At 30.3% G+C, this 25,265-nt stretch overlaps 3 protein-coding genes across 3 annotated transcripts; 2 read left to right on the forward strand and 1 right to left on the reverse strand.

Moving 5' to 3' along the window:
• Window positions 1–2,884: 2,884 nt before the first annotated feature.
• LOC100305884 (putative expansin-like A2) lies at window positions 2,885–4,666 on the reverse strand. Its single transcript, NM_001251264.2, has 5 exons — window positions 4,531–4,666; window positions 4,333–4,442; window positions 4,032–4,210; window positions 3,425–3,557; window positions 2,885–3,354 (listed from the first exon to the last, which is right to left on the reverse strand). The coding sequence occupies exons 1-5, from the start codon at window positions 4,646–4,648 to the stop codon at window positions 3,115–3,117; spliced, it is 780 nt and encodes a 259-aa protein (NP_001238193.2). The 5' UTR covers window positions 4,649–4,666; the 3' UTR covers window positions 2,885–3,114.
• A 9,674-nt stretch (window positions 4,667–14,340) lies between these two features.
• Window positions 14,341–14,763, forward strand: LOC100802572 (auxin-responsive protein SAUR68). Its single transcript, XM_003538901.4, has one exon. It carries the CDS (start codon window positions 14,341–14,343, stop codon window positions 14,761–14,763), a length of 423 nt encoding a protein of 140 aa, XP_003538949.2.
• Window positions 14,764–17,297: 2,534 nt separating this feature from the next.
• LOC100803097 (auxin-responsive protein SAUR64) lies at window positions 17,298–17,699 on the forward strand. Its single transcript, XM_003538902.2, has one exon. It carries the CDS (start codon window positions 17,298–17,300, stop codon window positions 17,697–17,699), a length of 402 nt encoding a protein of 133 aa, XP_003538950.2.
• Window positions 17,700–25,265: the final 7,566 nt, after the last annotated feature.

A 25,265-nucleotide genomic window follows, 5' to 3' on the forward strand; every position in this document is an offset into this window, starting at 1 on the left:
ATTGTAAAAAAATTACGAAGAATTGATTATTTTACATTATAGATGATGATCGTTATTTATTTATTTTTTATTTGTAGTAATATGTTTCCATTCTTTTATAAAAAAATATAATTTAAATAAATAAATTTACATTGTTTAAAATATTTTTTAATGTTTACTTTTTTTAATGATATCATCTTAATTAAATAAACTTTTTTTTAAGCAACTCGCATGAGCAACAGCATTGTAGATATTCTAAAATAACAAAATAAAAATATATTTATTAACAATCTAAAATTAGTTAAATTTAAAAGATATTTTAATGAAAATAAACGATAAATACACTGTTGATTTGTCACTTTACTCGTTAAAGAGAGACATATAGAAAGCTACGAATCAGTCGTAAATTGAGCTAGGCGTAAATCAAAAACAAATTTAACAGCGGAGGAAAAAATGAAAATATCGTATATCATGAGAATATTACATTCAATTTAATAAAATATAAGATGTAAATTACATTATTGTGTAAGTGTAAGTAGTTGAATTAAATAAAAAGTGTTATTTTAAAAACATCACTAAATTTACGTAAAAAAAACATTACTAAATTAAATTTTATCATTCTAGCAAAGTAGGATATGAAATTCTAAATATTGAGGTCGTAAATGTAATTATGAATTAACTGTTTTTTTAACAGTAATTATGAATTATGATAAAACTAAGAAATAAAGATCTTTTAAAAGCAAAGTATAATTTTTGCGAGGGAAACTGTCTAAGGCAAAATATGGTCAAGGCTCCCTCTGGTGGAAGGATGTTACACGGATATAAATAGTTGGTTGGAGTCAAGGGTTACTTCTTCTGTTGGTGCGGGGATTTAACACTCAAGGACACTTTCCCTAGGCTATATACTCCATTTCCAGCCAACAAAATTCTTTAATTAGTGACATGGGAAGCAGTGTTGGAATTTTAGAAGACTATAAAAAAAAAAAATTTAGAAATATCTAGATGCATAATGATTGATTAAACAAATGTAATAGAATCTGAATTAGTAGATCATTTCTGATTTATGTACTCTTATTAGTATGTGCTATCGAACAGATAACCGATTAATAATATAACTGGTGATTTCATAATTCTTCCTCAACCAGAAATTCTTTATTCCGGAATATGACATTCTTAACGGATAAAAAAATTATATGTGAGGATTATATTAGGAATCATAATTTTCTTATAGCATATTAACCTAATAGAATTATCATCATCATCTCCTAATAAGCTAATACTTATACATGATCAATTAAATCTATATCATTTGAGTTTGTGGTCTAACGAGTTAATTTAATTTGATTACATAAAATAAAACTCACTGATAATAAATAGTTAATATAATTATTTTATAATATTAACTTATATTAACTATTGAAATAGAAAATTCTAATTGTGAATATATTGAAAGCATGGGCTTGGATAGAAAATTCTGGCTCTTTGATTGGAACTTAAATCCTTTGCTGTGCATTTCCTACATTTCTTAACATCTGTCTATGAAGATCTTCATGGACAGTAAACTTTATCCTGATTTGTATCATGGGTTATGGGTTGTGTTTTTATTCTTGGAATACCACCACTTCTGATGGGAATTGTACTTTGAGACCCTGAGTTGTTTTTACAAGTCATCCGCTTCGGGTAGGCAAAGACAGACACCTTTTTGGGTCATTATTTAGGAAGGGAAACTTTTGGGAAGGTTATTCTCTGCAACGCTTCTTCTACCTTTCACTCCTTCTCTTCTGACTTGGTGGGAGTTTGTATGTTTTGCTTTTTTCCAATAATCATACTATCTTCTTTGCCTTCAAAAAAAAAAAAAAAAACTTTTAAATACAATTTTCTCAAAATAAATCATAATGTGTGAAACATAATGTACTTTCCAAATTTTTTTAACACACCGTTTATTATTGACTAAATTTTATTTAAAAAGTATAAGGTATTTTTTAATATTTTTTTTAACCAATAATGAAAAATATATCAAAAGAAGCGTGTTAAACAATATATCTCATTATCAAGAAAATCCACATTAGATAGACATAAATAAACTTAATACTTTCTCTGTTTTTAATTATAAGATCTTTTTTAAAAATTTATTTATCACTTTTTATAAGATTTTCTTCTAATTTATAGATACATTTCTTTTTCATATATCCTTATTATTTTTTTTCCAGACATTAATGAAAAATAAGTAAGTGAATAGAAAGAGAATAAAAGAGTAATTTTGGAATAATTGTATAAATAATTGATAAATTTAGTGTAATAACTAATTTATTTAAGAGATGTAATTTAATTAAAAGGATCTTATAATTAATTTTAGACCTGCAATATTGGATTTTGAATTTTGTTGGAAGCTACTTCGGCCAAAGTCACATTGTTAGAATTCTAAATTAATTTTAGAATAATATTATTTGTGTACAAATTTCTTATAACAACGAGAGTGAGCCAGAAAAGAGAGAAAAGTGAGAAATGTGATTGAAACATATAAAGAAAAAAAAAGTGTTGTCATATAAATTGTTGAGTTGTATGAATAACACATTTCTTAATTTTATACTGAGAGAGTAACAGATCACACATCTTAAGAAGGGAAAATAAAGCGACTGATTTGAAAGGTAACTTAAAAGTTAGAACAATTATGTTTTTACTCCGGTGATTTTCACATTTTCCAAACTGTTCTTGTTGAGAACTAATTAGAGACTAGGTCTTTCCCTCATTTTATGGAGAATTATTTAATTTAATCTTGTTATATTCAGAGCGCCATATAACCATTGTAATGGAAATTTTATGGCCTCCATGAAGAAAGTTTATATAAGTTAGGATTAACGTACCTTTGATGCTCATCTAAAAAAGTTAAAATGTAATTCATATACTCCAAAAAGGAAGAATATATTATTTTGGTTGGTTACAACTTACAATGAGAAAGAATATAAAGTAACGAAGTGGAGAGTGGTTTACAAATAAGAATGCTTTTCAAATTTATTAAGCTAGTCCATGATTCCTTAGTATTATTATAAGTTGCATTGTGAGCCTATAGTATAGTATTAATAAAATTGATGCCTACTATCTATGCGTATATGTGAGTTATTTTTCAGCAAAGAATCATGTCCCATCATCGCAGGGGGAACAAGCCTCTTGTGCAATGTCAGTAATCTGAAGGCCAGAATCATATATAAGTCCATTTTTCCAATCAGCAGGTAGGACCTTCTTTGCCCAAATCCACTTGCCATCATACCCTGCCGTTACCACTAACCTAAATTGCAATGCGCCTTGGGGTACCCTGCTTGTGTCCCATACTGCCCCGTGGTTTCTGCTCATGAAGCTCCAGTTTGAAGACCCAACCTAATAAATAATAGTTAGCATAATTTTATTCAACCAAATTACAAATAATGTTTTATGTCTTGCAACACACCTGAGCCACATCAACGGCTACTATCTCTGTTTGTCCCCCTTGATACAAAAATTTAATTGCCAAGTAATCAGGCTTCTTGCTTGATTCTTCAACTCGAACGGCCAAATTCTGATTTTTGTAATCACAAGGTACTCTGCTCCATTAAACACCAAAGCAGAAAGAGTCAGTATTCGGTGATAGAAAATTATGCAAATATGATGCATGAACATTCATTTCAATCTTGACCTTATCTATTTTTTTTTCCTTTGACTGAAAACCTTGACCTTATATAATTAGTAATTACTTCCACTTAGCTGAGGCCACATAATAAACATAATAATAAAATTAATATTGGGTCATGAAATATCTGACCTTATACATTATTATATAGTAAACACATTAGAACGTTACTGTAACTAAAGTGGCACATGATTGTCCTAGGGATTCCATAGTTAAACGTTGGTCCACATTGATTGTTCCCTATAGGTGGTGGGTGGGCCGGTGGCGCTGGCCGTTAGGTGGGAAGTGGGGACGGACCAAAACCAAAACCAAAACCACTCGCAAAGCAAGAAAGAAAAGGATAAAATAAAACTTATCTAAAACTAAAGTTGATTTGATTTAGGCCTACCTCTTGTATTCAATTTCAGCAATGCCAAGCTTCAGTATTTGTTGGCCCATACCCTTTTGAGCCATGCCCGCAAAGGCTCTGCTGCTTAGCACAAAATCAGTTTGATTGTTGTGATTAAGATCAGTCAATACCACTTTGGTACCTTCTTTGCTACATAGAGTTGGGTTCTTGCATCTTATCTGCAGCATATCATCCATTAATTACATTAAAAAAAATGTTCATTAGACTACTCTCATGACAATAATAATTAATGAAATAAAAATTGGTTGGACGTGGTCCTGATAATTGTACACACACCCACCTGAAAGCAGGCACCACAACCTGCTCCATTTTTGAAGAGAGAATCCACACCAGCTGCAAGGTGTCCACCACTTATGTCTAGTGCCAAAGAGCCATACCCACATGCCCCAGCTAATTCACATAATAATTAAATTAGTATGATCATTCTATACTTGGCCTGAAATTGAAGATAATAATAATAATGAATGTTGTTAATTACATGAAAGAGCAGAAGCTTTGGAGAAATAGGAAGCCTTGGATTGATACAAGCAGCGATCACAAGCAGTGGCAGATGAAACAAGAAGAAGGAAGAGGAAGGAGAGAATAAAGAAAGCCATGAATATTTGTTGTTTGGTTCAGAAAGCAAGGGGAAGAAGCGAGGTATATATACTAGCAGGGTACACTCAGGAATATAGGGTCACAGGTCAGCATTTTCCAAAAAGGCATTGGTATCAGATAAGAATGAAATGAAAGGGGACACGCACTCAGCGAACGCGGCTGCACAAAGAAACTAAATGGGGTCACTTTCTGACTTCACTCACCGACCCTGCGTATCTATGCGCCAATCTCAAACAGCTGTTTCTCTCTATGTGTGCGTGCTAACTGTTAGAACGTGTTTTCTTTCTTTTAATTAATTTAACTGTGGCCGTGTTGTGCCTTTTCCCTTATATGTGGCAAGTGCTACTATACTGTTACTAGATGATGAAGATGGACCTTGATTACGAGGTGATGATTATGTTTTGGTGCCAAAACTTTTTCACACTTTCGGAAGTTCCTTTCCCACTTTCGTTTGTGGAACTAATAAACTAAGGCTTGGAACATACAAGAAGAAAAAAGGAAAAAAAAGGGTTAATTTAACTTTTTTGAAATGCCATTTAATTAGCTTTTATTTGTCACCTATAGTCAATGGCTTAAAAATCACCACACATTGTGAAGGGGAACAAAACAATATCTTGGTGTCTCTAGTTTAACAGCTGTGCATCACTGCAGCGCGGGAATCAAGATACCAACAAATATGTATAGAAAAATTAAAATCAAATAGGAAAAAAACAGAAAACGAGGTATTGTGGCATGTTGGTTGATTTTTTATAACGTTTCCGCGTATGGCGTTCCAAAAGACAAAAAGAAATGAAGCTTTTAAGAAGGTAGGGATGGGGAAATGATTGTTTGCTTGTTCATGAGTGGGAATTTAGGAACAAAGTTTACAACTCACACCCCATTTGCCAAGTAAGGATACGATCAAACTTAGTCATATATTTGATTCGATATGATGCGATTCAAAATGTGATCTTCTCGTTTTAATTTCATTATTATCACCAGCTATTTATTTTCTTATAAAATTAACTAAAATAAGTTGTAAATGTTATGAAAGTTGGTAAATGACTAAGGAATTTAACTTGAATAAATAATATATATATATATATATATATATATATATATATAAATTATTGTAAATCTTTAATATCTGTCTTTGATTTTTAAGAATAAAAAAAAGTTGATTAAGTAAAAGCTAAAACATTTTCTAGTAGTATCTCGGAAGTGAACGTCTCTTACTTCCTTTGGTGTTAATTTTTTCTTCTATATCAAAACAAATGGCGTATATTGGAATCTGAAATTGAATCATTGAGTTGTGTAACAGGGAACTGAGGTGGAATAATTTGTGATAAATCTTCAGAGACACGGTATAGCAGTTGGCATCTGTGATAAACCATCGGTCTTCCACTCTTTCCACTGTTTTTGAATTACTATACACACAGACTGGTCATTCTAGACAAGAAATAGGAGCATTTTTTTTTCTTATTTGTTTTCGGCCAGATATTTTTATTGGAAAAGTGACTTGTGAGACCAATCCTTAGATTACTGGTGATACTAGTTAGGTACTGTTTAAGATTTAAACTCGAAATGTTACAAATAAAAATTGTGTAGAATCACAATCTATTTCTACTACGGATGAGCATTAGTATTAGTGTACATATATATAAAGGAATACCATGTAAAAACACTTGTACAAGCAACATTTTAAATATAAAGCAAGTAATGGAAGTGCATATCTATATAAAATTCAGCAGAACGTGAACCAATTACTTCCATTTCATTCCCATTTTTTTTTTATCTTCTCTGAACCTATTTATCTATTTATCATTTTGCCAATATTGTATTTTGTTTACTGTACTAATTTCTTCTCTTAGTCCACTAGAGATAAACCCAACCCTCTAATAAGACCCAAATAGATCCATTAGCCCAAATATTTTCTTAAGGGATACAAACAAATGGAATAGAAAAAAGGCCATAATATCATACACATTTTACCCACACCTGTCGGTGATTCAGCTTACCCCTCAGTGCTTGTCCAAACATTACAAAAATGAAAAGAAGGATCTATTCAGATCGCTACATTAGGCCCCAATACTTTTTGCAGATCCAAATCATTCACTTTACTAAAAACCACAATTAGCTGCTATTATACTCCCTGCAGTCCCTGCAGTCCAACAAATCTCAATAGTAGTGTTGTTGTGCTGATGGGTGGTGTCTATTCTATTATCTAAATAATAAATCAATGTACAAGGGATTTTCCTTAATTTTTTGACAGGTGTCTATTGAAACAATGTTATTATTGGTGTCCTTGGAGCAGTTTACATTTTATTTATTGGCCAACATATGCTTTGACAGTTGTTGCAACATAATTCTTTTGACAGTGTAAAATTGTGATATAGCAATAACACAGTACTCGTCTTTTGCTTCCTGTCAAATATATATTCATTTATTCAAGCCAAATGTCTCAATTTTCAAATATCTTATAACAAAGCAATGGTAAATAGCTTAATAGTTGGGATTTGGTTGATTTTTTTATTTTATTTTTACTTAGAATACTCTCACTTTTTCTATATTTTTGGAGAACTTAAACAAGTAATTGTGTTTATCTTAATGTAAAATTTTAATTTTATTAATAGGTTTATCTTACTCGTAATACTTAAACCAGTAGGTTATAGGTGTAAAAAAGTGAAAGGAATGGAATGAGAATGTGATAGTCCTATAGGACCTGTTCCCTTACATAAAAAGGAGTTGACGTTCATGAGTGGCAAAATAAAATTCTCTCTAATTAAGAAAGATTACCCTTCACGCAAAAAATTGAATAAATCATAACCCTATTCCCTTTTTTTAAGTGCATAACCATATTGCTAAGGAGATTAACTTCTAACTTTTTTTTAATAGTTGAAAATTCTGTTTAATCCTAAAAACAATGTCAGACAAACAAGATTCTTTTTATTAACTTGTAGCATTTTTTTTACACATTAACTTCTTGCCTTTTATATTTATTTCATTTTTATCTTTATAATGTTTATTGAATTTGTATTTTATCCTTTTAAAATAAGGTAGATTTTGTTACATTTTCGGATATTTTAACCATTACACAAACCAACATAATCAAATTATATAAAAAGATGAATATGATAAAATGACATTTATTTAAGTGTGTTATTTTTATTTTTATTCATCGAAATCGAATTTAAATATTAATAAATTTATTACAATTTAAATATATTATTTAATCACTTAAGCTAAACTTCCTTGATTAAAAATATTATAAGATATTGTATAAGATTAGCAATAGAATATACAATATGAAAAAAATATAATAATTGAAGTTAAGCAATATAATTAATTAAATTGTTTTTTCTATAAATAAAAATTATAAGAGTTTAAAGTTAATTAAAATAAATAAATTATAAATGCCCAAAAATATATTTTTATCAATACAATTAAATTAAATTTTATATAAAAAGTATAATTTAAATATGTATATTTATGTTATTTTACACTTATCAACCGCTTTAACATGTAATTTTACTAAATATTTATAGATTAACTTATCAAACACTTTAGAGATTTATTCAAATTACGATATAAAATATTTTCCATATGGTTTTTAATGACACTTAACATTAATATTGTGTTTAATGTTTCTATCAATTAGAACAAAATTGCTGTATTTTTTATCCATTAGGAACATATTCTTAAGACAGCAATGTAAAGATGTAGGGTATGATAATAGCAAGGCAAATTGAAATAGAATATGTATATATTGTTATTTCATTGATCCTTTGCATGATATATATAATACATGTACAAGAATGTTCTATACCAATTCTAAGGCATGACAGACGTGATCCATAATCAGTGGCATCTGATTTATTCTATGCATTATAAGGTAAATAAATATAGAATCAAGGTAACATAGGAAAGTAAATATATACACAGCATATTTGCAATCATGTAGAAGATATTTCCTAATACTCCCCCTCAAGTTGGTGAGTGAATATCGTGAAGTCCCAACTTGTTGCGCAATGTCACAAATTGATCTTTTCCCAAAGCTTTTGTAAACACATCTGCTAGCTGGAATTTTGTTGGCACATAAGAAGGATTGATCATCCCAGCTTGTAGTTTTTCCCGTACTATATGACAATCAATTTCAATATGTTTTGTACGCTCATGAAATACAGGATTCGCCGCAATGTGTAGAGCTGCCTGGTTGTCACAGAATAATGGTGTTGGAGCATCTTGTGGGACTTTTAAATCTTGTAATATGAACCGTAGCCAGGTCAACTCCAAGCATGTATTAGCCATAGCTCGATATTCAGATTCGGCTGATGATCTAGAGACAACAACTTGCTTCTTAGACTTCCATGAGATGAGAGAATTTCCAAGGAAAAAGCAAAATCCTGTAACAGATTTTCTAGTGGCATGACAACCTCCCCAATCTGAATCACAAAAAGCCTTTAAGGTAAGGTCATTAGCAGATGAAAATAGTAAGCCCTGTCCAGGTGTGCCTTTGATGTATCTGAGGACTCTCAATGCAGCATCCCAGTGAGGCTTTCTTGGCTCATGCATGAATTGACTCAATGTTTGGACAGAATATACAATGTCAGGTCTTGTGACAGTAAGGTAAATTAACCTACCAACAAGCCTTCTATATTTGGTTGGATCATTTAGTACCACTCCATTTGTGGGAGTTAGTTTCAAATTTTGTTCCATTGGAAATTTATCAGGGCGAGCGCCTGTCAGTCCCGAATCTTGCAAAATGTCTAGAGCATATTTTCTTTGAGACATGAAGATACCTTCTTTGGAACGAGAAAACTCAATGCCCAAAAAATATTTCAAATCTCCAAGATCTTTGATACGGAAACGCTTGAGAAAAAACTCTTTAAGGCGTTTCATTTCTTGAAGATCGTTGCCCGTGAGAAGTATGTCATCAACATAAATAAGAACAATTGTGAGTGAAGTACCTTGAGATTTGATGAAGAGGGAGTAGTCAGCCTTTGATTGTTGATAACCAGCCTTTTGAATGGCTTCAGAAAAAGTAGAGAACCAGTTTCTTGATGCTTGTTTGAGTCCATAGAGTGACTTATTGAGCCGACATACAACGTTCTCCCCCTGTCGGCGAAGACCAGGTGGAGGCTCCATGTACACTAACTCATGCAAATCGCCATGAAGAAAGGCGTTTTGCACATCTAATTGGTGTATGAACCAATTACGAGCAGCTGCAACAGTGAGAAGACAACGAAGAGTAGTGACCTTGGCAGTAGGGGAAAAGGTTTCTTGATAGTCAATGCCTTCAACTTGAGTATATCCCTTAGCAACAAGGCGTGCCTTATAGCGCTCTATCGTGCCATCAGATTTGTACTTTATTTTGTATACCCATTTGCAACCAATGGGCTTATGACCAGAAGGAAGAGGTACAAGGCTCCATGTGTTATTTTGTTCTAATGCTTCTAATTCTGCATTCATTGCATCTTGCCAATGTGGATCATGGACAGCTTGATCATAGGACTATGGTTCTGTGTGGGCTGTAATGTTAGCTAAAAAAGCACAATGTGAAGAAGAAATGCGTGAATATGAAAGGTAATGTGAAAGAGGATACCGAGTACCTGACCCAGAAGTTGGCTCTGAGGGAGATTTATTGACTTGTGTGGACATGTGGTAGTCTTTATGCCATATCGGGGGGTTCTTGTCACGGAGAGACTGCCGAACTTGGGGAATGGAGGGAGTTGGAGTGTTTGAAGTGTGGGAAGTAGGTAGAGTTGGTTCAACTATAGGTGAGGCAGCGGAAGATGTTTCGGTAGTTAGGTGTGAAGGATAATTTGGCTCATGTGCAGAAGGTATACCAGTTTGTTGTGATTGATGATGAGATGGTGTAGGAGAAGGCCAATCATCAATGGCCTCATATGAAGGATGAGATGAAGTTAGGTTGGGTTCAGATGTGTTTGGAATGGAAGGAAAATTGGTTTCGCAAAATTTGACATCACGACTCACAAAGAAAGTCTTTGTCTCAGGATCATAAATTTTATAACCTTTTTGACCAGTAGGATATCCAACAAAGATACCCCTTTTTGCACGAGGATCAAATTTATGTGTAGGTTGGACAATAGTAGCATAACATAAGCAACCAAACACTCTCAAGTGATCAAATGATGGTGGCTTATTGTATAATAATTCAAAAGGTGATTTGTTGGATAACAATGGGGATGACAAACGATTTATAAGGTAAACAGCAGTTAATACACATTCTCCCCAAAATTCAAGAGGTAGATGAGAATGAAATAGTAATGCTCGTGCCACAACTAGAATATGACGATGCTTGCGTTCTACAACTCCATTTTGTTGTGGTGTGTAAACGCAAGTTCGTTGATATTCTATCCCATGAGATTGAAAGAATTCTCTCATGGACATGAATTCAGAACCATTGTCAACTCTAATTGCTTTAACAGTAGTTTGAAATTGGGTATAAGCAAAATGAATGAAGGATTTCAAAATATTTTGAGAATCTGATTTGTATCGCATAAGAAATACCCATGTGCATCTTGTAAAATCATCGACAATAGTTAAAAAAAAACGTGCCCCTGAATGTGTGGGGACTTTATGAGGACCCCAAATATCACAATGTAATAAATCAAAAGGAGCATGAGTTGATATAGTGCTTAAAGGAAAAGGAAATCTAGTCTGTTTAGCCATAGGGCAAACATTACAATTATTCTCAAAAGATATGTTGTTTGGAGACAATAAAGGAGAACATAATTTGAGGCGAGATGTAGATGGGTGTCCAAGACGCATGTGCCATATATTTGAGGGCTGAGAAACTTGATGAGAGACAGGTATTTTTTGTAATGGAGACATGTAATAAAGACCACCACATTGTTCACCCGAGCCAATCGTCTTCCCCGTAGCCAAGTCCTGCAACACACAAAAGTCAGGAAACAAAATGACACAACAATTTAGAGATTTGGTGAGCTTGCTAACAGACATCAAGTTTAACCGAAATGAAGGAACACACAAAACATTTTTTAAGGTTATATTGGAATTGAATGACATGTCTCCAATAGATGTGATTGGAGCAGAAGACCCAGTAGGTAAATTGACAGAAGGTATGGATGGAAATTTTGTTTCAGAGAGAAATGTAGAATCAGATGTGATATGATCGGTAGCTCCACTGTCCAAAATCCAAGGCTTGGTGAATACAGAATTAATTGAGGCATTAGAGAAAAGAGACAGACCTGCAGCATTTGCATGAGCATTGCTATTACCAGAGGTATTGTTTGGAGACATCATATTCAATGCGCGGGCAAGTTGCTGAAGCTGTTCTGCAGATAGCTCAAGTGCATTTTTGGAAGAATCTGCTGCATTGGCAGCAGAGAAAGTCCTAGGTGCAGTGCTTCGAGGCCCTTGTTGTCGCTGTTGTGATTGGATGTGCTTGTTGCTTTGAGTTCCTGTGTTGTAAGTCCCATTTTTAATTCTGCATCGATCCTCTGTGTGCCCGTTTTTATTGCAAAAATCGCAATAAAATTTTAGAGTCCGACAATTGCTAATTGTATGGCCATCTCTATTGCAGTGCTCACAGTGTTTGTCTTTGACAAATTTGTTGGAGAGGCTGTCTGGATGACTATGGATTGCAGCGGCAATGGAGAAATTCTCCGTTGTTTCGGAAGTCATCTGGCGCTGTGTCTCATCTTGAATGACTAGAGAGTAGGCCTGTCGCACATTGGGTAATGGTGACATCATGAGAATGTTGGTGCGAACAGTGCTGTAGGTATCATTAAGACCCATGAGAAATTGCATCAAGCGATCTTCTTCCCTTTGTTCATCATGTGCTTTCATCTGGTTGCAAGTAGGAAGAGTGCGGTATGTTTCTAATTCATCCCAAAGGCCTTTGATTTTTGTAAAGTACGTTGAGGCAGCCATGGTGCCTTGGGATATAGAGGCTAAGGACTTTTGAATCCGATATATTGCTGGAGCATTCTTTTGTGAGAACTGATCTTTAAAATCTTCCCAAACCTGATGCGCAGTCTTGGCATGAATGACTCCCTTGGCTAAATCGGGTTCTACAGAATGGGTGAGCCATGATAAAATCATGCTGTTACACCGATTCCATAGGGCATGCTCTGCAGATTGATCTACTGCTGATGGTGCTTTGATGGATCCATTGATAAAGCCTATTTTGTTTTTGGCTGTGAGGGCATGGATCATCGATATACTCCATGATGGGTAATTGGTGCCATTCAGTTTTATTGGGACAAGCAAATGACCAGGGTGATCTGAAGGATGGATATAGTATGGATTTGAGGAATCCATATTAGAACTGTTGTTATTTGAATTGTTGCTACTGCTATTTGGTTGTTTTTGAGGTGAATTTTTTTGATGGTATTTCATTTTCTAGATCGTGCTCTGATACCATCTTAAGACAGCAATGTAAAGATGTAGGGTATGATAATAGCAAGGCAAATTGAAATAGAATATGTATATATTGTTATTTCATTGATCCTTTGCATGATATATATAATACATGTACAAGAATGTTCTATACCAATTCTAAGGCATGACAGACGTGATCCATAATCAGTGGCATCTGATTTATTCTATGCATTATAAGGTAAATAAATATAGAATCAAGGTAACATAGGAAAGTAAATATATACACAGCATATTTGCAATCATGTAGAAGATATTTCCTAATACATATGGTTCTTACTATTCCTTCCGGTTTTGGCTTCTCTTTGCCCACGAGGCTCGCAACCACCAGAATATTTAAGAGGACTTTTTTTTTGTCTAGTTCTACCTATTAAAGACATGATAGTTGAAATTCGTTTCAATATGGATACACGAGCCTTCACACAATTAAAAGCAAATTTTAATTCTTCAAGATTTTTAGGTACACACTAAAAAAATTTACATTTTTCTGATATATTTTGAATACAAAGTAGATTGTTTTAATGTTACGAATACTGATTTTTCTTTGAAGAGAAAGGAGAGAGAAAAATGATAATGAAAAATATGTGAAGTTATGGGAGGAAAATTATTATAGAAACATTTACATTTTTCACTTGAACATCTATGCTACAATGATCATCAAAGTTGTGTATGTGTGCCTCCCTATATATGTAAACAGTCAGCCATGTGGTGTTATATATTAATGGTAGACATGCGATTTGATGTATCAAAGACTTTATAGATATATAACTGTTTTAATTAATTTCTGATCTTTGTTGACATTCATGCATCTTATAAAAAGTGTATAATAGTGTGGATTTATCCTATATGATCTTTCAATTAGTTTAGGTATATGTTACCTCCCGGCCAGATGCCTGTTTGGGGGGGCATAGCTAATTGGGCCTAAAATGCTAATGTAATGTATGGTTCGTGTACCTTCTAGGAAGAAAACGATGCAAGCATTCATCTTTAGCTTTTGTGGCAAATATGTTTAGGAATAAATGACTCTACAACCAGATTTCACATATATCGCCTGTTATGTGGTTTGTGTATGATGCCACGTGGCACATGTACCATATCAGCACAACACCCCGGACACACTAGCATATGCTGCTGTCTAATTTTGTGCCTATAAATACTAGAACGATTGATATCCCATTCAACACAATCTCTCACATTCAGGATTTTCATTGCACCAATTAACTCCACAATCCCTTTCTTCAAGTCCTCACAAATTTCCATCATGATCAGCGCAAATAGACTCATTGAAATGGCAAGAAAGTGGCAGAAAATGGCAGTGGGAAATCGCAAGAGAATTTCATACCCACCAAGGAACCATAATAATAATGTTCATATGCATTATTCATCCACAGCCAATAAGGGACACTTCGTTGTTTACAGCGTCGATCATAAGCGATTCGAGGTTCCCCTTAAGTACCTTAGCACGAACGTGTTCAGAGAGCTACTGAATTGGTCCGAAGAGGAGTTTGGGTTACCTTCCAATGGACCTATTACGCTGCCTTGTGATAGCGTGTTCTTGGACTACGTAATCTCGTTAATTCGAGAACGCGTTCCTGAAGAAGTGGAGAAAGCTTTGATCACTTCAATGGTTGCATGCCACCACGAGGCATCATCATCATCTTCGCGTGGTCTTAGGCAGAGCAACGAGCCAATGATTATCTATGGCTTTTGAAGCGATGATTTTGAACTTGTGTGTATACAATATATATTACTAATACAAATCATTAAATTTGTAGAGCCACTATTGCTTGTTCTGATGCTTCAGAACCAGTTTTGTAATTAAATATGAGAACGAATTTAAGTATAATTTCTCTGATTCTCTCACGATTTTTTCTACCTTTCTGTTTAGGATAAGGATCAAATATGTGTATACCACTATACTATACCAGCAATAGCCGTACATATATATATATATCAATCTATTGATATCTTGAACATGCCATCCATAAAATCATAAAAATCAGTTTTACTGCAGAATACCCTTTCCTCTATACTTTCCAAAATGATCTCCTTATAGTCATACATACAGCCATACGATGCTGCGTCTATAAAAATATGTTTCTGTACCATTTATATCTGAGACAAACTGTCACGTCATGCATCAAATAATATTTGTCAGTTTTCGCATCCAAGTCCTTTTATGATTTAACGAATATATATGTATATATTATATGATCATTATATGGTTTACTATCAAATTAACAAGTTAATTGATTGTATATTGAAAAAAAAAAAAACAAGTTAATTGATTCATCTCTATAATATCTTAAAATTATTTTATTTTTCTCTCTCTTCTCTTTTAACAACAACAACGCGCATCATTTTCTATCATCTGCCCTCTATTTCTCTTTCTATATATATCTCACATGTCAAACAGATCGTTAACGAGTGAATTGATTAATATTAATAGTTTTTTTTAAGATCACAAATATTTTTATGAGAAATAATTGTGTTTGAGATGAGAATATACACTGTTGAATTTAGCTAGCTTTCCGAACACAGATTGTTTCTATACATAAATTTTAAATCCGAGACATTATATAGATAGAAGAATTAAACATATATATATAATACTCTCACGAATGACCCATTAGTAAGAAGGTTGTGCTTTTGAAGCATAATAATGTAAAAAAAAAGGTATTATTTGTTTCAGATAAGTTGAATTAAACAAGTTTGATAAAATATGTTATTTTTTTCTCACAAAATTAGTACTCTTTTGCACTCTCTTCAGTTGATTGTAAAAATATATCCTTTGAGGTCATTTAAGGTGAACTCCACAAGTGTAACCGGTGCAACAATGTTAACAATTAATGGGGAGAAATCACAATTGACTTCTTGGTGATATAGGTTTAAAGCCGTTTAGATTAAAACTAACAAAAAGACTAACGTGTTACTAAAACAATTTTTTAGAGGATGTTTTAGAATTTTTAAAACATAAGAAACTAATTTAGAATTGAAAAATAAATTAGTGGACCAAACATATATTTTAGCCTTTTGTTTTTTTATGAAAATTTACTTAATAAATTTTCAAATTAACTATACTTAGATATTTATTTTATTGTTATATATAATATAACTGAAACCAAAACTTTTCTTTTTCTTTTATTTGAATATGTACGAATTATAAGATTTAAAATGAAATTAAAATTTTATATTACACACACGTTTAAACTTTAAAGTATTATTGTGAATTTTAACTTTTTTGAAACATTTTTATGAAATAGACTATTATAAAAAAAAATCAATTTAAAATATGGTTGGTTTGAAATAAAACAGACAAAATTTATATCTTCGTTGAACTAAACCAACGAGTGAGATTATAAAATAAAAAAAATAAAAATCAAGAGGGTTAATTTTTCTTCCCTCAACCAGTGAAATTAAACCCGATTCACAAACACACGGGATCCATTGCGATTCATACTTGGTACTTTAGGGCCAGTAAATATTCAGCTTCAGCTTGGCAGGCAGTATTATATTTTGGTCGTGGAGCTTAGCCTCTCCACACACATACATACACAAGTGGATACTAGTCCAACTCTATCTATACAATTATTTGAGCAACTTGAAATAATTTTTCTTAAACTATTGATGCAGTGAAAAAGTACTATAGAGTGTACATTCGATTTAGCCATAAAATTCTTGTGTCAGACAGTTCAGAAACAATTCGGGCCCAACATGCCCCGCTTCCTTACCTTTTTCATTTGGCCCATCACCATCATGGCTTTGAATTGTCCATTAGTCGGCGAATGGCTACAAATTTCACAATTAAAGGCATGAGCACATGCTCGTACAAACTTTGGAAAGAGTTAATACAATAATGTTTATTTTTCCTATGGTTCTTGGCCACCATTTAGTCCTATCTTGGATCCAATAAACCATATAGCAAGTGGGTAGTCACAAATATTGCATACATGTCAAATTGATTTGGGACACACTTGATATAAATCCATTCCCTAAAGACCACAACAACGTCCATGCACCCCTTGCAAATTCTACTACATGTTTATGTATACGTCACATGGTTTCGCTTCCACATGAAAGCAGGCACAATATCAGCAGCATTGAAGAAATTGTCTAAGTGGGGCTCTTATATATTATATATAAAAAACCAGCGACTTCATAGTTTCACATATCCCATAGTTCACTATATCAATAATTATCAAAGGTAATCAAAAGAATATGATTAGTTCCAAAAAGATCATCCAAATGGCTTGGAAGTGGCAAAAAGAGGTCACAAATTACCAAATGAGGAGAATCCTATGGCCAAAGACTCAAGAAAATAATGCAGCAAAAGCAGAGAAGAAGGGTCACTTTGTTGTGTATAGCTCAGATAAGAGGCGCTTTGTGCTTCCTTTGCTGTATTTGAACAACAATATCTTCAGAGAGCTTTTCAAATTGGCAGAAGAAGAATTTGGTCTTTCTAGCAACGTGCCCCTAACGTTGCCTTGTGAAGCCACATTAATAGAGTACGTAATAACGTTTATCCAGAGAAACATAACTAAGGATCTGGAGGAAGCTGTGTTAATGTTCGTAGCTACTAGTCGATGCCAATCATATGTTGATCTTCATCGTGAACGAACCAATCAACATTTGCTTTACAGCTACTAATTAGAGCACTATTTGTAGATGATTTGACCGTTTTTTTGTTGTTGCTAATAACCTATTCTTTGAATTCATTTTTGCTGTCAACTGAACCTATTTGACAAATGTATTAATAAATGAATCATACATTGATAATTCGAATACGATTTATCTTTCATTCCAAGGCATGTGCTCTGGGCATTTGTTAAGTGTCCCCAACTCTCGATGTTTGTATGAAATATATATGTATTCTCTTAGGCATGAAGAGAGAATCACTAGTAACTCTTTTAAGAGTTACTTCTCATCTTCAACATTCATTATCTATATAATTCATATGGTATGAAACACTACTATTATTGACTATTGAATCAATAGGGATGTCATATAAAATATTAATTATGTTTTATTAAATATTTTAAATTACTTTAAAAAATCAAGTTTTGAATTACTTTTATATTCTTTTGCTCTTTAAATTACATGTCCTTAAATCACTCATTAACATTCACTTTTTCATGTGATAAATAAATTATTATTTTTTTTAATTTTTTTCTATTTCTATAATTTATCATTATATATCTATAGTCATACAATAAAAAAATATCTTATATAGAACATAACTAAAATGGATCTTCTACCTGCACTGTTAGAGAGAAAACATAGGAAAAGAGAGGACAAAGAAAAACAAATGAAGGAAAGTTAGAGAGATAGAGAGGCTACAGGGAAGCTGTAGAAAAACTTGCTGCAGAGGATCCATGTCCTTAATTATACAGTTAGCGTACTATGAAATTATAAATTTGAATTTGAGTTTATATATAATACTTTTAGATGAAATAAACTATTTGGATATCAAACTGTTATATGGTTTTCCACTTATTTTTAAACGGATACATTTTCCCCTTAAATTTAAGTATACAATATTTTGATTTATTTATTGGTACACATTGTGATAAATGAATCTGGTTGTGTAAGCACTTGTGTGCTCTAATATTTTCTATCCTTCTTCACGTTATTTTGTATATGTTTTAACTTTTTCTTTTGGTAGGCTTCTATATGTTTTTGCTTGTACCTATGATTTCCTAACAAGTGCTATGAGAGTCACTTGACAGCTCCAACGACTTCAGTTTATGGAAATTGAAGTTGCAGGGGTTATTGGACCAGCAGTAAGGTTTGGCAAAGGCATTGGATGACGTGGATAATTTATAAAAAAAAATAGTGTTATTATTTTCTAATATAGTTAATCTAAGAAAGTGACTCTGTAGTGTACACATACATATGTACATATGTTTCAGAGAAAAATTGATTCAAGAAGATATTGATTTTTTTTTTATGTTATCCAAACGATTCAATTTTAATATTAATCACGAGTTCATATTGATTACTTAATTACATCATATGATGCTGAGTCATATATACCATGTTTTGCCGTGAACGTATGAATTTTGACGCGATTTTCTTTCAACTTGATGCAAAACCTTGACCCAAAGAGGATGGGGGGAATCATATTCAACGATAGAACACCAAAATTCTAATTAAAATGAATAAATAAGGGTCAAGTTCTGCACCCAAGCACAATGAGAGCAAATCGATTCCAAAACCAAATGAACTGAACTCATACACACATTCCCTCCCCAAACGTCAAAGTAAAATTAAATATTTATGTTGTGCTTCGCTTAATAATTTGATTATCACCTTAAGATCCTCAACCGATTTCAGTTCATTACTTCAATATTCTTTATTTTTATTTTTTAAGAATATATTTAGAATAAGAAGACATATTCATTAAAGATCTGTTTGAGTAAGTTTTTCTAGAATTACTTCTAGAAGAAGAAAAAAAAAAGAAAAAAAAATGAGTTTATCAATAAGTTAAAATAAATTATCCATTAATTAGTTAATTTGTAAATATGCTCTCATTTTTTAGAAAAGTTACACGAGAGAAAAATTTATTATAACTTGTGAAGAAATTCATTTTTTTTGCTCTACTTATTTTTTCTCTTATAGAAGTATTTTTAGAAAATGCATTCAAATAGGCATTAACTTAGGTTAGGTTAATTTCAGCTACCTAGACTAGGCATTGATAAGGATTTGTGGCTTGGTTTAGAAAGGCTTGTGAGCAAAAAATAATTGCAATTTGCTTTATATCATTTTTTTTAAAAATCTAATTTGATCATAAAAGAAATTTGTGGTTCGGTTTGAATGATTTTTAAAAAATAATATCAAAATTAAATTAATCTCATCCTATGTTTATAGTTTGGATTCGAATAAAAGTGCTTAAAAAATAAGCTCATTAATCTTATGCAATTAAAAATTCTCATCAACCTTACCATACATGTTAATTTTAATTCAATGACAATGTAAAAACTAAAAACATTACATATAATATTTTCTCAAAATAATAGTCAATATTACATATGCATATTTATAATGAATTATCAATTTGCTGAAATATCAATAGCTGATTTTTCAAACATCTAAATTATTTATTTTATTTTTGCTCAGTTTAGACCAGCTAAATTCTATTTTTTTAGTCAACTGGTTAATGACATTGTGTTAACTAAAGTAACATTAGAAATATTTTTTTTCTATTCAATAAATAATACTTATTAAGTAAAAATTAAAATACATAATATAAATATAAAAAATAACTAGAGCATTAAATCTTATTATAAATCATAATTTAGTCAAATTACTAATCAGTACATTTAGTTTAGTAATATACATTCCATAAAATAGAAATAGATTTAATAAAATATATTTTAACTGAATTTCTATGTTGGTAGAATGGAAAATTAATATGTATTTAATATACTTATGGTTGGATTTGGTTTGATATAGTTTTGAACATAAAAATTGAAAACTAAATTATATCATATAAAAATATGGTTGTAATTTGTTTAATTTTTATTTTTAATAAATTAACGATTTAAAACGATTGATCATGAGTTAAAGAAAACTCCACTTGCATTTTATCCTCTTTGTTAACAACTTCTAGAAAAATAACTTTAATATCACTTTCCATTTGTTTTAGCAAATACGAATATTTTTCCATTGTGTAGTGGTTCAACATATCTAGAAAAAGGGTAAAGATGCAATCATGATGATCTCCACGAACATAGGCTTAGCCTTAGATTTGAAACGAAAAGAAATACGTCATGACATCCCTTACGAGATAATGGATTCGTTTTCCATTGTGCAATGGAAAATGTTAAGATGCAGAATCAACAAATCCATTATCCAATTCGTTTTCCATGTCCGTGCCTTATGGAAAAATGTCCAAAATAGTTATATACAGTTCATTTATTAGGCTGGTATAGAAATTTTGAGGTTTTATATGAAATTTATATTCTTTAAAGTTTATTTTAATTTAATTTGGTAAATTTTTTGTCGACTATAAAATTATTGATTAAAATTTTACAATTGAGTGTTTGCAACATTTTATTATCAAAATATAAAGCAACAAAATCATTTAATCTATCTTTTAAGATTGTTAATAAAAAATAAAATTTAATGGTTTAAAAGTTAGTATCAATTGATCTCATTCTAAAAAAAAAACAGGTATTATAATTTATTAGTTCTTCTACTTTATTTATATATTAAAGTTTGATTATTTTTAATTGTTCTCATATGAGTATACACGTGTTCGTAGGTTTATGCATACAAGCTAGTTTGCATTGAATTGGGTTAAGATTTTTAAAATTAAATTCAAAATCCACTTAATCTAATATAAAAAAAAATCCAAAAGCTTTTGAATCCATGTGTATTTAATTAAAAGTCAAAATACTAATTTCTCAAAGTATAAAATTCATTTAAGAGGCCAATTTTTTTAATAGATGTTCTTCCTAGGAATTTTTTTTGAAATATTAATTTTTTTCTATTTCTAGAAAGTATTTTTTTGAAATGTGTTAAAATTTTGACATTTTGAATATTAATTTTCAGAAAAAAATTGAAAAAATATATAAAGAAAATCATATTAATAAAATTGGGAGGTGAAAATAATAATTATCATGCTTTTTTGCCAAACAAAAAATTACCATGTGTTTATTTACGTGGTTCTTACTTAGCTCTTTTTGGCCCCATTTTTGCAGTTAACATTAAATTAGATAAGTTCAGGAATATTCTTATTGTATATTAAATTTATTATAAAATAATTAAAATATTTAATTTATGAAGGCTGATTTATTCCGTTGTCAATATAAACAATCTTAGTACTAATTAACGTGTTTTCATTTGAAATAAACAATTTAATAATTTCGACAATAACTAGTACATGATGATGTATTTATTAAGAGAATAAAATGAATATAGGTATCTCTTAAAAAAATTAATATAGGTATATATTAAGAGTTTAAGTTTAACATAGTGGATTTTTTTTTTCGGTGCATAACAAACTGGGGTTAGTTTAACTGCTCAAGTAGCTAGCTAGTGAGACATAAATTGTTTGTTTATAAATGTGTTTCCTATATTTTCACTTCCTTATCTCCTCTCTAATATAAACTATAATATATACCATCTCCTTAAAAGAACAGTTATATTTGATAATTTTTGTTAAAATTTATATTTAATCATTTTTTGGTATTTAATGATCGTACTGAGTTAGAATTTATGACCATATACACATTACCTAAACTCTCCACCACTATATTTATATCTAATAATTTAATCATGCGTTTTGCATCATTAAGGATTCTTAAGTAATTATTATAATAATTAAATAAGTTTGATATGACAAAACATTGTAAAATTAGTATAAATAATTTTAATTATCGCATGGATGAGAAGTAGTTTCTTTGATATTTTTAAATAAGCGTATACAATTAATTAATAGTATACATCATTGCGGATGGACTCAAATGACAGTATAATTAAAATTGCCCCAACAAACTCATTTTCATTCGTAGTGGTGGCTTTTGCAATCTCACATCATATCTGATTTACATTTTTTTTTCCTCCACTAAAGAAAAAGAAACTACATTTTTCTCGTATGGCTTTAATATATATGTTTTGATGTGAAAAAGGGTTGCCACTTGTATTAATTAATGGAAATGAAGGATAAATCTAACTACTAATGGCATTACTAAAAGCAATGCACTTAAGAGAGGATGCATGGGCCACCACAAGATAAAGATACATTTGTCGGTTAGTTGCGACACTCACAGTACTCATGCCCCTTCCATTATATTGTCTAATGTAAGGTTTCCCTTATAAAAGAATCCTAGTGAATATGATATTGTTGTATTTATATTTTATTGTTTTATATTTATCTATTGATGTATAATTTAAATGTAGTTTTATTTAGTTTCTTAATATATTTTATTGTTTATTACTTATTTTTTACTTTTTTCCAAAAAATATATTTTTATATAAAAAATTGTTGTTATTATTATAAGATCTAAATTAAAAGTATAATTTAATACTTATTAGAAAGTTTAATCTAAAATATTATTTTCTTTTTTTGAAAGATTCTCTTAGTTAAAGCCGGTCTTAGTTTTAGAATGAAGTGGTAATAAAAAAATCTATTAATGTTTGTTAGATTTATTCCCATTAATAGTTTTTAAAAAATATATTAATTTAAAATAAATTCAATATTCTTAAAATTAACTATTTTTAATTGATGAATTAATTAAACCTTATAATAAGTACCGGATTGAATATTATATTTTGATGAGTTCAATGAATATAACATTTTTGTAGCATATAAGAATTTATCAACCTTTCCTGTCTAGCACTCAAAAAAAGTGAGACATGGTGAAAGCGGTCACTCACTCTTTTCCAATTGTGGTTAGTGGGAAACGGTGACAATGCATAAACGAAGGAAGCAAAATGGATAAAAAAATAAAAGTAGGCAATATTTTTTATATTAAATATATAACATTAAACAGAAAATAATACGTAAAACTAATTCAATCAAAAAGTATAAATTAAAAGCGGAATATATTTAACATTATAAAAAGTTTACACAATTATTTCGTAAAATTAAAAATAATATATTTAACTATTTAAAAAATAGATTCAAAGCTAAAATTAAATTAATCTAAACTAAACAATTAATAAATAATAAATCCATAAATTAAAGTCATGTATTTACAATAATCAGAAGTGTACTTATGAGATATGGCGGTTTTCATCTTTTATCTTCATCTTAAAATTAGATTCCAATAATTTTTTTAAAAGAAATTGTCAATAATTTAAAAAATCTTAAATCTCATTTAAATTATTCATTATAATTTCAAAATATAATTGTATATATAATTTTATTTATTATTACAACTTTTTAGTATATATATATATATATAATTCTTGTAAGAAGACCAGAATAATTAATAATAATCGTTAAATTATGATTAAAAATAATAAATATTTTATTATTATTTTTAATTATAATTTAATAATTTTTTTATACTCTCAGTATTCTCATTGAAATCATATTTTATATATACACATATAAAAGGGATTTATCCTATTAGAACACAATTGTTGCATAGTTTTGAATTTGATTCATTTTCAACACAAAATCTTAAACTTATTCAATCCAATTGAAAAAATAAATTGATTTTCTCAAATCTTAAATTTGTTATCATATTAGTTTTTCATCCATTATTGTGGTTGGTATTATTTTATAAGCACCTTTAGACAGGGATCGACATTCGCGCACAACCCACTTGGTCCCGGACATTCTCCATACAACGCAGTATTTATTAACTTAATTTGTTGATTACTATAAAATACTTATGGCTTATCGGAGAGTTTCTTTTCTCGATTATTTTTATTTATTATTAAGTTATACACCAAATAACATTAAAACAAGAGATGTAAAAATCAGTTGATAACTAATTAATGTAAATACTTGTTGTAAAAAAATAATGTATATAATTTTTATTTTCTATAAATAACGTCTAGATTTTTAAATTAGTGAATGAAAATTCTCAATAAAAAATAAATTTCATTATGCTATAAATGTTTTAATTTAAATAAAAATATCTCCCTATATATAAACTTAAACATAAATATTAACATTGCAATCTCAATTTTAATTTTATTAGTTATATATTTGATATATGATAAAGTGTGTTTAAAAGAATATGTTAGAGAATTTATTTTAAGTATTTTTGTTGAATATAGATATAGATTTTTCAGACATTTCTTCTCGAGTAGCGTAACTTATCATTGTCAAAAGGTAATCAAGCAATGACAATTAATTCAATTTGATAGTATTTTATTTGTTTCTTTAACCCAGGATGAAGAATTTCTAAATGACAGAATTTTAAATGCAGAGAAATTTAATGGAAAAAATAAATTCCAATTAATTATAAAATAATTTATTTGGATTATAAAATTTTGTAAATAATTAAATTTTAAAACAAATATTTCTCGTGATTTTCTTTTCTCTTCTCATGCTTTGTGTCTCTATCACACATCTCAACCATCAATCCCATTATTATAGCACAAATTTCACCTCAAAAATTGAATTCCAAAAACTTCAACAAATTTCAAGTTATATTATCTTATGTTAAAGAAACATATTCATTCACGACCACTTTTAATTATCAATGGAGGTGTTGACATGATCAAGGATTTTATAGAAATCGATGACATTGA

This window comes from Glycine max, chromosome 11 (assembly GCF_000004515.6).
Source record: "Glycine max cultivar Williams 82 chromosome 11, Glycine_max_v4.0, whole genome shotgun sequence".
NCBI lineage: Eukaryota > Viridiplantae > Streptophyta > Magnoliopsida > Fabales > Fabaceae > Glycine > Glycine max.

Coding starts and splice junctions, on each gene's coding strand:
- LOC100305884 (NM_001251264.2), bottom strand. CDS start 4,648: ATGGCTTTCTTTATTCTCTCCTTCCTCTTCCTTCTTCTTGTTTCATCT. Junction 4,443..4,530: donor CAAAGCTTCTGCTCTTTCAT/GTAATTAACAAC, acceptor TATGTGAATTAG/CTGGGGCATGTGGGTATGGC. Junction 4,211..4,332: donor GTTGTGGTGCCTGCTTTCAG/GTGGGTGTGTGT, acceptor GATATGCTGCAG/ATAAGATGCAAGAACCCAAC.
- LOC100802572 (XM_003538901.4), top strand. CDS start 14,341: ATGGCAAGAAAGTGGCAGAAAATGGCAGTGGGAAATCGCAAGAGAATT.
- LOC100803097 (XM_003538902.2), top strand. CDS start 17,298: ATGGCTTGGAAGTGGCAAAAAGAGGTCACAAATTACCAAATGAGGAGA.